Raw genomic sequence first — 12205 nt, 5'->3', positions numbered from 1 at the left:
CAATTAAGTCGGCTAACGAGACAAATAGCTCGAGAGATGTGAATTAAGTCCGTGGCTTTTAAAGGTGATTGACTTTACGGTACATACTTCCACTCGAGAAATCATTCGTCTATTTTTGATGTTCGTTATCATTGATTTAGTTGATCTGTTAGTTGGAATCCGAATAACGCGAATTACAATATGCGGGAATCGTTTGAAACCACTTGGCAACTCTAATTTCGTAGCAGAAAATATTTGATGCGCACCTATAAGAAGAAAATAATAGGGGAATGAACTTGACGGTAAATTTGGACTTTGAAACTCCTTGGGGAACTGGAACCTTGGGCCGTAGCCTAATTAAACTATATTTAGATTCCATCCATGTATCAGATTCGAAGTAGAATCGAGAAAACACCGAAATCCTTCGAAATATATGTAAACGTGTTCCGACTCGTTAGTTAATATATATAGAAATTCGACTAAAGTTCGCCAATTAGACAATTGATAAACGCAAAGTGAGTAATTAATTTATTTGTTGACAGCTTTGATAACAGATTGCTGATTTGTTAAAAATATGCAAATTTCTTAGGAACTTCTTGTTCGATTTCACATCTGAGGAAGTAGTTGTATTATGCGATTAGTTAATTTAGCTTGGAAAGGTATGTTAGTGCGCAAGTAATGAGACAAAGTAATGTAATATCGCGGAATAATTAATTAGCAGGACCAGAGCGACATAAAAAAAATTGTACAAAAATTTATTAAATTTCGTCGGTGTGATTTAAAAAACCGTTCTTCGAACGTACATAACAGCGTAAAATACAAATATCCCGTTTCCTTGTGTTTCGACGCTAATACGCGTATGTAAATTAAAAACGCGATTTATCGGTCGTGTACCTCTGATACATGCCATGCGTTAACACTACAAACCCGTGCAAAAAAAAAAAAACGTATGCACAAAGAAAAAACCAATAATAGATCACTTCATAATAAAAAAAAGATTAAAAAAAAGTGAAGAAAAAAATACGTAACTTGTACTGAACTCGAAATGTAAAATAAATTCAATTAATTAAATTAAGAATCAAGTAAAACAAGCGTAAGAAAAGGAGAAGGAATCTTCTCAACGGAGGATTCCAACTTTAAACTCGTATCACGAATGTAAAAGAAAATTCTTGAAAAAATTACTAGAACTCGACTCGAGTAACGCTGGATTTGTATATTTAAATCTCATATGCGTACATGTTGAATAGCGCAGAGCTACTTGTGGTCGCAATTTTCGGTGCACCGGTAAAGATATCGAAATGTAACGAACAGTGGCCCAAAGCGATAAGTGTCATGCAGTGAGAGAGATGATGACGATAAAGCAGAAAAGGAGAAGTAGAAGTAGAAGATATTAGGTGAATTCAGTATCTCTGAAAGAAAGAGAAACGTTTGATAATACTAAACCATTCCGTGATTAATTCCGTTTTCCTCGTTAAAAGCGGAATGCGTTACAATTCCAAGCGTTGTCTCCACGTTAGCGAACTTTCATACAATGACCGTTCGTCCGTTAGCCTTTCCGACTAATCATCCAGATCCAAATTCCATTCGTAATTAATTATTTCTGTATTTTACAGTAACGTTAAACAGCTACGATAATATAGAATAACCTCGAGACAATGCTACCAAACCTTAAAAGCCCAAAGCCTAAATTTTTGATATGATGCTTCAAAAACGTAGAGACAAGCATGCAGAATCGAAAAATCATGATGTCGACCTGATTGCTGGCATCGCGTTCTGGATCGTCCGTCATGTCGGTGCTGAAATCTCTCAGAACGAATTGATCGTGTCCATCCCTCGCAGCCTTCGCATTCTCGTACTCCCGCAGCCTGTTCAGTTCTATTTCTAACTCCATGATCTTCTGTTCCTTCCTCAGCTTCGTGTTTTCCAATTGTTGCTGCCTCTCCATGAAACCTTGAATCGTCTTAATCGCTTTCTCGTGTTCACCTTCTAACTTCTTCAGTTTGTAACTCATCGTTTCTGCTTGTTTCTGCGTGTTACATAGTTTCAGTACCAACTGTTTTCTCGATTCTTCTTGAGCTTTCAATTCCTTTTCTTTTTCTTCCAGCTCCTAAGCGAGATAAATATTCCATTTAAGATCGATGTTTGTAGAATCGTTAGTAGTTCAATAATTCTTAGCAAGAAAAAAGAAGAGACGAGAAGGAAAGTTTCTGCGAACCTTGATTAAGTCTCTAATGTCTCTGATCTCTCCGTTCAAAGTTTGCACTGGCGACTTCACTCTGGTTGACCTTTCTCGATTTGGTTCCCAATCGAGACAAGTGTTTCCTCTCTTCGTTATCCCTTGCACGCAGCTCATCTTTTGTCCCATTCTTGCTTGCAAAGGATCTTCGACTGAATTCATAGCCGACGGACTGCTCGGGGGTGATCTTTTAACATAACCGTTCTCGAACTGCAATATAAATTCATTGAAATTAATTAATCAAATTTAACGCGTTATATCAGAAAAATAATTTTCCTTAAATTCAATATTACTTTAACGTCTAATTTCTTAAATACCAGTTTTAACTTTTATATCTAGTAATATTATTTATCAAGTAAATATCAAGTGCCTTTTTTTTTTTTTAGTTTTTAATTCTAAAGAATCCTAAAGGACCACGCATTTCACGATATGTTTTCTCTCTTCATAGTTAATGCTGTATCGCTGGATTTCTTCTTCGGTTGTCGGTAATTCTAAGTCTTTGCGAATGGTCGCATTTGTGACGTACCAGGGAGCGTCAAGCATTGATCCGAGTGCTTTGTATCGGAATCATTGTAAAATATCAATTACTGGCAAGTCCTTCGTAATTTGTATTCCACAAGTCAACACCGGCTTCAGGATGATATCTTTACAGATACTTAATTTATCGTAGAATGACAGTTGAGATTTCCTACCAATAAGCCAGTACATTTTACCTAGTTTCAGATCCAATTCTCTCCTCTTGGTTTTCATACGCTTTGCCCGTGTTAGTCTTGTCTCTAAATGCATTCCAAGCTACTTCGCTTTATCTTTACAGAGATGTGGTATACACAGATTTTCTTTCACTGACTTTTATTCGTCAGGTATCCAGCGATATTTCTACGTCTCTAATGCCTTTCCGAAGCATTTTTCAGCTTTCTTTGCGATCTTGATTAAGCGCTAGAACGTAACTACCGTGATATCTCTTTATATATAGGTAAATCCGCGGTGTGCTACACAGCGTGCTAGTCTCGGCACGTTACCTCGAGACGTTCCATGTAACGAGATGGAATATAATTTCGACGGGGTCATGTTCGTGGCGTACGTGCAACCATCTATTGTTTAAATGTGATTTCAAGAATAGATATAGACCGAGATAGATTCATTTTAATGTTGTCAAGTAGACGAGCACGTGAAACTTTATCGAAAGCTTGTTGTATGTTTAGGAAGATCTCTTCTCCCCTAGTAAGTGTACAATTACGTTATAGACTCTACCGATTTGTTTAACCGTTGAGTGATTATTTCTGAAACCGAACCGATGATCGAGGGCAAGTTTTTCTTTGCTCGTTGCAAGTTTTAGTTCTCTTAGAAGTCATTTTTCGAACGGTATACACACGATGGGCGATAGACTTATATACAAAGCGATATGATGTAGGTTTGCTGATGTAGGAATCACGATGATTTCTGCAAACTTCCACTGATTAGAGACATGCGTCGTGCGGATGATCGCGTTATACAGGATGATTATGTAGACGATAGCCTTTCTTTTAAGGTAACTCTTTAAGGATGTTATCAGTAATGAGATGATAACCAGGAGACTTGCTGGAATAGATATAAATGAAATTCAAATCTGATAATCACCTGAGAGAGCAGGGCACGATGTTTGTTATTCAGATCTGTGAGGGCCTCGTCCCTGGCTTTTATAGACGTCCTTAATTGATCCACTTGCTTCTTCCTTTTTTCTGAAACGGCATTCAACTCCTCGTATACCCGACACCTCTCTTCCAGCTGTGCATTTTTTTCCTTAATGATTCTTTCTTTCTCGAGTAGCTCGGTTTTACACTGCTGAACGACAGTGTCCCTTTTTAGCTGCTGTTCCTCCAGTTCCTTTACTTTCTCCCGTAGCGACTCAATATCTTGCAACCTCTCCGCATCCAAATTTTCTCTCAATCGCGTCTCAGCCTCTAAACGTTCTCTAAACTCATCCCGTTCACCCTCGAGTTCTTGCGCCCAGACGCGTTCCTCGTCCAAGCTGTTCGTCACCTGTTTCACCTACGTTCATTTGCGAATAAATTTTAGGTTAAAATCGTTCGTGTACTACGTGAAACGGTATAACTGGAAAAAAGTACTTTTGTCGTATGTATATTGTATAATATACCTAGAACGGTAAAATGGTAATTTTGCATTCAGTTTCGCCATTTTGTTAGTGATTGTCATCGTATCTTTAATTTAAATCGTTCTCACTATGGATAAAAATGAATAAATAGCAGGTATGTATAAAAGTCTCAAGCCGCCACTCTTATTTTTAAAACTACAAAGCATAGGGAAATCAAATAGCCGTTTAAATTAAACATTAGCATCCAAAGGAAAGATTTTTAACAATTTTTTTTAAGAAACAGCAAATTACTTCAAAAGTTGCGATAAATTTGAATTCTCAGAAAGATATTTCCTTTTTATAAGAACTATATCCCCCGTATACAATTTTTACTATTTTACTGTTTCAAGTGTCTTAGCTATTTATATGTAACGTAACGTGGAAATTTGTATTTTCGATAGACCAGTCGAATACGAAGAATAATAAAAGAAAAGAAGAGAAACATTAGCCCACACTTTTCACATACGTCGTATAATTATTATCTGTTAATAAGCAAACGTACGTATAAAAAGCTATTGCAAGGATTTGATCAGTGAACAATGTTAACGACGCATACACATCCACGGACAAAATCGTACTGATTAATTTTTTCCTCTTTTTGCAGAGCGACGATAACTCGCTTATCGAGCTCGCATTCTTTTCGTGGCTGAAGGAAGTGAACAAAGATAGCGTTGAAACGGTGTAGATACGTAGAAAAAGGAAAAGAAGTAGGGCAGACGAGTATTTGCTTATCAATTGCCATGAATAACGACGTTCTTTGGGGATCAACTTTGTAAAATCCAGTCGGAAATAATTCAATTTCCCTAGAAGGATATACTCGAAAGAAACCTATATCTTCAGCGATGCTCGAAAAAGATTAAAAGAGAATTTAAAGGGACAGAATAAATAAAAAATAAGTATCAGGGCTTAATTCTTTTACACAATTTAATTTAATTTAATTTAATTTAGATAATCTATCTCATACTTTATTGACTCTGAGATCAACCCTCTGTATAATACTTAGAAATTACATAATCATATGCGATACTGTATTTCATCAGCATACCATTTCCGCCAACGTTAACCAATCTATTTACAGTAATTACTATTTCCTAAGTTTCAAATGGGAATAAAAAGATCGTAATCGATTGTGAGAATTTTTCTCATAATAACGTTATTCTAGTTATAGAGGATTAGGTAAAATGAATTTTAGTTTTTCTATAAAAATCATTTCTTTTACGTGTTATCTTTTGTATTATCTTACCTCGGCTTCTAGAGATGCAACGAGTTCTTCCATTTGACATAATTTCTCCTCGTTCTCCAACGCCTTCTCTGGCGTGATACCGAAAGCTTCCTTATAGAAGATAGATGCATCTACTTTTTTTTCTTCGTATTCCGCTAATTCTATGGCAACAGACAACGACATAAAATTTTCATCGTATCAAGTTTAAGCGAATGTCGTGGAAAGCAAAGGGTATAAAGAAGGGGGTTTACCGAAGCAACGAGTAACTATGCGAATGAAGCACAACCTATCGAAACATTCCGATACTTTCTCCTACAAAGAGCTTTTTACAAGCTATATCGTAGGAAGAAACGCGTCGAATTATATACGATCTTGAATATTATGAAATTACACCGCAGCATTAATAAATCATGGTTATTAGAATGCCGATATTAATGCAAATTTATATTTTTACGAATAGTATTAAAAACAAAACGAATCCCAACAAGCAATAAAGATTTATTTCGCGCTTTAAATACTGCGACAAGGTACTTTATGTTGGATATTTCGTATGTGTTTGCGGATGAGCCGTAAATTATTTGCATATTTAAGTTATTTGTAAATGCATAAACGTCCACAACATCCACAATCTAGCAATTGCATACTATTTTCATGGCAAAAAGATTCGATATCGATGAACGCGCATAGTAGCAAGTAGATTTAGTAGCTGTTAGTAGGCCATTTGTGTTTGATAATTGAAAATAATAAGCACAATTTATGAAGTTGTTAGTAAAAAAAAAAAATTAGCTTTATAATTAAAAAAATATAGTGTTCTCTTTACGTAATAAACTAATTTATGATAAGATTTAAACCTTTTTTAATTTAATCCAAGGAAACTGCAAAATCGCCAAAATACATAAATACATAAATAATATATACGTATGCATAACTGACATAAATGTTGCTAGAAGAATTACATACATAAATTTGGTAGGAGGATCAATCATAAAACCATTGGAATCCAGGTATAAATTCTTTTTACCGATTCTTCACTGACAAAGAAAATATGCAGAATTTTGTTTAATTACGATAACGAAGTGATAAATTTTATTACGTACCCTTCTCGAGTCTTCTGATCTTTTCTCGTTCATTTTCAAGCGACTGCTGGTACTGAGCTTGATTCCGCGAAGAAGCTTCTTTTTGTTCTTCGATTAATTCGAACGCCTTGGCCGCCTGGCTGAGAAGTTCCTGCTTCTCCACCAACTCTTTCCTCAATGATTCAATTTCAACCTAACGGTAGAACAAAACAATGAAATCTCGTAAATAAAATATATCTACGAAAGTTGTTAAGAAATAAAAATACATATTTCTGATTTTATCCGTAGAGTCCTCTCTCTATATTCGAATTTTCAGCAATAATAAAGCGAATTATAGTTTCAAGTTAAAATATCGATATTTATATTACAAACCCAAAAAGAAAGTAAAGAGAATTTGAATTCGCGGAATATATACGCGCTTTTCAGATCGAACGATTAAAATGTTAATTAAAGAAGAGAAAGAAAAGAGAGAAATTGCGAACAGGCTACAAAGTATTGCAACGATTTGACAGAAGGTAAAATGTAGAAACCTTTAATTCGATATTCTTTTTTATCGCATTTTCATCCGCTGATGTAATTCCCATCCGCTCCTCCAGAAAATAAATCCGTAATTTAAGGTTGAAGTTTTCCTTTTTCAGAGCTTCTAATTGATCTTCGTACTCTTTCATCGTCCTACCAACTCCTGCTCCATCTCTGCTTCCAATTACCCCCGTTGGTGACGTCTTCCCAGGCGATCTCGCATTTGTGCCTAAAACAGAAAATCGAATACACCCTTTTAATTTTTTTTTACCCGCGAAAAGCGTTTTTCGCACACCTCTGAAATATTATAAAAAAAACTACCAACTTTACTTAGCTTCGTAATACACGTATTATATCATGACATATTTATTAAAACATTATGCTATTATTAATCGTAAATTCATCAACGAATTATTGTAAGGTGTACGTTTGAACCGACATCAATATACAGGGTGGTTGGTAACTGGTGCTACAAGCGGAAAGGGGATGTCGAAAATATGGAATAAAAAATTTTTTTTTAATTTTTCCATCGAGAAAACGATCTACAGTGAGATCCGTTGTAACGAGATGCGATAAAGAGCACGCGTACCGAGCGAAAATTCAAAGTCGATTTTCTCGAAAACAAAGCCTCGAACGAAAAATTGTTATTCTATATTTTCGACTTCTTTTTTCGCGTAGAATCACCCCCCTTTCCGCTTGTACCACCAGTTACCAACCACCCTGTATAATATCGCAATAGAATCATAAAATAACAAGGAATAAATTGTTAGGACTATTTTGATATAATAATTTTGGAATAAATTATTCATGAGTCATAATTACGATATAAATTGCTAGAAGCATTGGACATAGGAAGAGACAAAGACTCGTCGTTCAACCATATTACAAATCGGTTCGATTCAATTTCTGGCTGGTTGATTTGCTTAATTAAAGCTATGTAGATCGTCTACGATATTCTGTACGAGCATAATATCAAAGATGATCGTCGTTTACGATTCAATTGATCTGATAAGTCACGCACAGAACATAAAATTCATAGTAATACGAGGAAAAAAGATATAAAAGCGATTCTATTTCTGAAAATAATAAGAGGGGAAAATAATTTACGTTGATCATTTTCGATCTAACATTGTTAAATGAAATAACCAAAATCGTCGACAAATGAAATTTATCGAAGACATTGTGCATTATCTCTCCTTGCGATTCAATTAATCCTGAAATACGAACGAATCAAAGATTTTAAACGATATGTAAATAAAAATCGTATGGACGATAGAAGACGTTCGATTGGCGTGTAAACTTGCACTTGCGTTAATTTTTCCTTTTTCAAACTAAACGTTATTGCGCTAAAACCGTTATCAAAATTACTTAGAATTATCGCTTTTATTTGAAATTTCTTACAGAAAAATTAAACGATCGTCGGTATAAAAAATTCTTACTTTCCATAATTAATAGGGCGATCGTTAACCCGATACCGTAGGGTATTTCGTTAGCAAAGAAGCTGTCTTTAAGCCATTTCTAACGATGACAATTTTCATCAATTCCCAATGTCCGACAGTTAAGATCTGTGTCTTTTTCGTCGCCTATTAACGATTCGTCGACGAATCCGGTCACAGAAACGAGAAGGACGATTGCATCGATCCGGTTACGTTATTTTTAACATTTACGTGCTGAACATTTGTACCCAAATTTTGTGTTTTGTGTTTACTTTGTGATAGTTCGTGGCACCCTAACCCGTATCCCCCTCGCTTACTATCGAGAAGCTATTCGAATTGCAGGATCATAGATAAAAGACGATCTATCGATGAAGTTACGCACGAACGCGTTGTTCCAGATTGCTCTACGGAAGCGAAACGCGTGATTTAATAGTTTTCAAAGACTTGGATCGAACGTACGTTTATTTAGAATTTAGGCTAAAGCGGCGATACGTTCTTTTCGATTATTCGTGTTTTAAAATTTGCGTATTTCCTCGGCGCATCGCGTACAGACGAGCTAATAATACTCTCGTTATTCAAAGGTAATTGACAAAATTCTGAGGGCAAACGTTGCAAGGCGTACGATATATTTTCTAATTTTAGTTTAAGCGCATGTAAAACCAGTACTTAAAGTTCAAATCGATATTAAGATCCGAATTATGTATCTCCCCTAAGGAAGTTTACTAAAATAGGAAATTGTTTGATCCTAGTACAAAACAAAAGTACTTTAGCTGCTGAAGTTATTTCGCCGTTGTTTTTACTCTGTAAATTCTAAAGTAAATACCGAGTAAAGACGTAGCCGAAGATGATTCACCATTTCAAATTGTTTTGTCGTTTCAAATCGTTGTTTTCAAATCGTGTTTTGTCGTTATTTCAAATAATAGTGAATGCTTGAAACTTCCCAACAACTCTATTTTGACCGATGACGTGTCTGATTTTCTTTATGTCTATGCAGTTTTCCCTAAGGTTTTGTATGTCTTGAAAGATCCCCCAAGATTCTTTTGAGCACTGCTGCGAGTTTCCGAAATATCATCCAATGGTATTTATCGCCGCGTATCGCCGTAATCGTTTCGAGCGAAGCAAAATTTAAACACAGCAACGAACAAAGTGAAAAATTACTCGAAATCATCGATCGGAAACTACCCCCATGCGAATGAAGGGTTAAGCCTAGAAGAGAAGCTCAACTTCAAATACGTTAACTCGTTTGAATTCCCTTTGGTTAACGAAAAGAAGAAAAATAGAAAACATGGACTAAAGGAACGAGCTCCACTTGCGGACAAAGTCCCTAGTAATGCAAACAGGACTTCTCAAACACGAAAGCAAAGATAAGCCCGCTGTGATTAGATCCCTTTAAAGGACACAATCGACGCACGAACGACGCACGAACGACGCACAGCACGAGCGACGTCCGTGACTAATGCACGCTATCGCACACAGGATCGCTACAAATCGCTCGTTTTTCTCCAGGTGCGCTTGTTGCAATGATTGAACGTTGAATCGATCCTATTCTCGAATTCGTTCGAGCTACGCGACCGATGCCAATTTCGCGATGCCAAACGGGCGCCGCGGTCTTCTTCTCTTTTAAATCTTCTTCGCGCGTCACCAACCTCAAGCCTTTCAACCGATCTTCGCAAACGTCGTCCACGATGCTCGTTCGACGCGGATTTTTACAAGCCTCTGGAGTGCTCCTTTTCCTTTCTTTCGACTCATCGCGATCATCAGCCCTGTTGTTGGCCGTGTCTCCTCTCTCTTCTCTTCTCTCTCGTTGCCAGTTGTCGGGAAAAATTGCAACAAAGAGTGGCGAGGTGCGATGCGCTTGTGGCGCGGTTCAACGACTCGCGAAAATTTGTATCGACCTCGCGAACGATTCCGACGAAACAGCGTTGCGACAAACAGCGCTCTGTTCGAGTCGAACACACAGCTACGGTCGGTATACGAATACGATATGAAATTTCGATAATCCTCGTTGAAAATATTCGGCAAGTCTGGTAGAATTCCATTCGACGTCGATCGAAGGAGAACGGGACAATTCGAAGGCATTCCGATGGCACGTGACCTTATACGATGCCATTGACAGCACCGAGCCGTGAAATGAAAATCATCGAAACATAAAGGAAAGGCGAATGAAAATAACGCATCTGGACGATAGGTGCTGGTAACGAAGCGACCAACCAGCGCTCAAATTCACGCTGCCATTTGTGCTTTAATACGGTCTATTAAGCTCGGTAGTTAGCGACCTTTCTTTGTGCGACACAATTCAGCGCAAACGGGGTCCAGCATTGAGCGCATTCTGAAAGGCCCGTTGACTTTATTTTTCTCTCGATAGGATGAAATCATTCAAGGTCGAGCGAGATGCAAACAGTATCGTTTAAAACGGTAAATTTCTACGATTGCATAAACATTATGTTCGATTATCACAACGAGCAATAATAAACGAAGAAGTAACTCGATATCGGTAAATGGGTTTACGTTTCTTTCGACTAGGAGAACAAAGGATAATAATAGAACATTTGACGATGAACATCCAACGATTTATTTGCTAATACGTATGATAGAGTATTAGCTAAACTTCAATCGCAAGCAACGTTTACTTTCTGTTTGAAAATGTTAAATGAAGGTTTATGTTCAACTGTTCAACATATACCATATACGTGTACATGTTCGAAGCAATCGAAACGTAAAAATACTTCTTTTTAAGAAAAGCATAGATAATTTTAAAAATAGCAGTCACGTTATCGACGGAGCAACTCGCTGTGTTACGTAATTCGATATAAAGTTTTCCTTTCCTTTGGTACGTTTGCTCGTTGAAAAATGTCGCGTCTATTACGAAAAAATAACGCGTCGTTTTAACAAATTATTATCCATACATCGTGACAAAACGATTTTTCCATTTTTCGCCGAAAAGTTTAACCTATTTGAAAAAATGTCGAACATATCGGACCAATCGACCTCTAAATGATTCGCGCAATCAATTCGACCTATCGTCACTTTCTTAGAACACGATACATAATAAATTTAACTACGAAGTAACATTCGCAAGTCGTTAAGTTCAATCACACGTGAAAACAACAATTGAGAAAACGGGATCGCGTTTTGAAACGCTTTGATTTATAAACCACGTAATTTAATTTCGTCTATATACAAGAAAATCACACGCGCACACGGTTATTGCAATTTCACCCTGACGATATACATAGCAGCAGATGAGGCGTCAACACGCTAAAAATCCATAATTTAGAGGGAAAAAAAATTTAGCTCAGACGATAGTATTTCGCGTTGGAATCGTCATACGCGCCATATACGGCGGTATAGCAATTTATCAACTGGAGCGGTTCACCCACAGTCTCAAACCACGTAATGCGAATTGTGATTAGCGGAAAATTATAAGAATTACAAGTTTATAAACGCATACAATCACGTTTATGAGAAATTTCGAACTGGACTAAGCGAACTGGACCGAACAAAACAAAGAATTCTGCTGCTATAACACGCGTGTATTTAGTAGTCGAAAGGAATCTCCTCGCAAAGTTCGTAAGAATACGAATACTGTTACGAATATTCGCGATC

General features: G+C 36.8%; 1 protein-coding gene across 5 annotated transcripts in view; it reads right to left on the bottom strand.

The window, feature by feature from the left end:
• Positions 1–12205, bottom strand: part of LOC126871047 (centrosomin) — a 38412-nt gene that overhangs the window by 7703 nt on the left and 18504 nt on the right. For 4 of the 5 annotated variants that reach the window (XM_050629406.1, XM_050629405.1, XM_050629407.1 and 1 more), the window contains 6 exons: positions 7175–7392; positions 6666–6837; positions 5590–5729; positions 3833–4243; positions 2195–2425; positions 1733–2086 (listed from right to left, as the gene is read on the bottom strand). In XM_050629406.1, the coding sequence (XP_050485363.1) occupies positions 1733–2086; positions 2195–2425; positions 3833–4243; positions 5590–5729; positions 6666–6837; positions 7175–7392 (1526 nt within the window). The remainder of the gene's footprint in view (positions 1–1732; positions 2087–2194; positions 2426–3832; positions 4244–5589; positions 5730–6665; positions 6838–7174; positions 7393–12205) is intronic. The other variant, XM_050629409.1, reaches the window with a different exon arrangement.

The sequence above is a fragment of the Bombus huntii genome, chromosome 11 (assembly GCF_024542735.1).
Source record: "Bombus huntii isolate Logan2020A chromosome 11, iyBomHunt1.1, whole genome shotgun sequence".
NCBI classification, from domain to species: domain Eukaryota; kingdom Metazoa; phylum Arthropoda; class Insecta; order Hymenoptera; family Apidae; genus Bombus; species Bombus huntii.
Note: the sequence above shows the minus strand (reverse complement) of the source record. Positions and strands in the feature narration are given on the sequence as shown.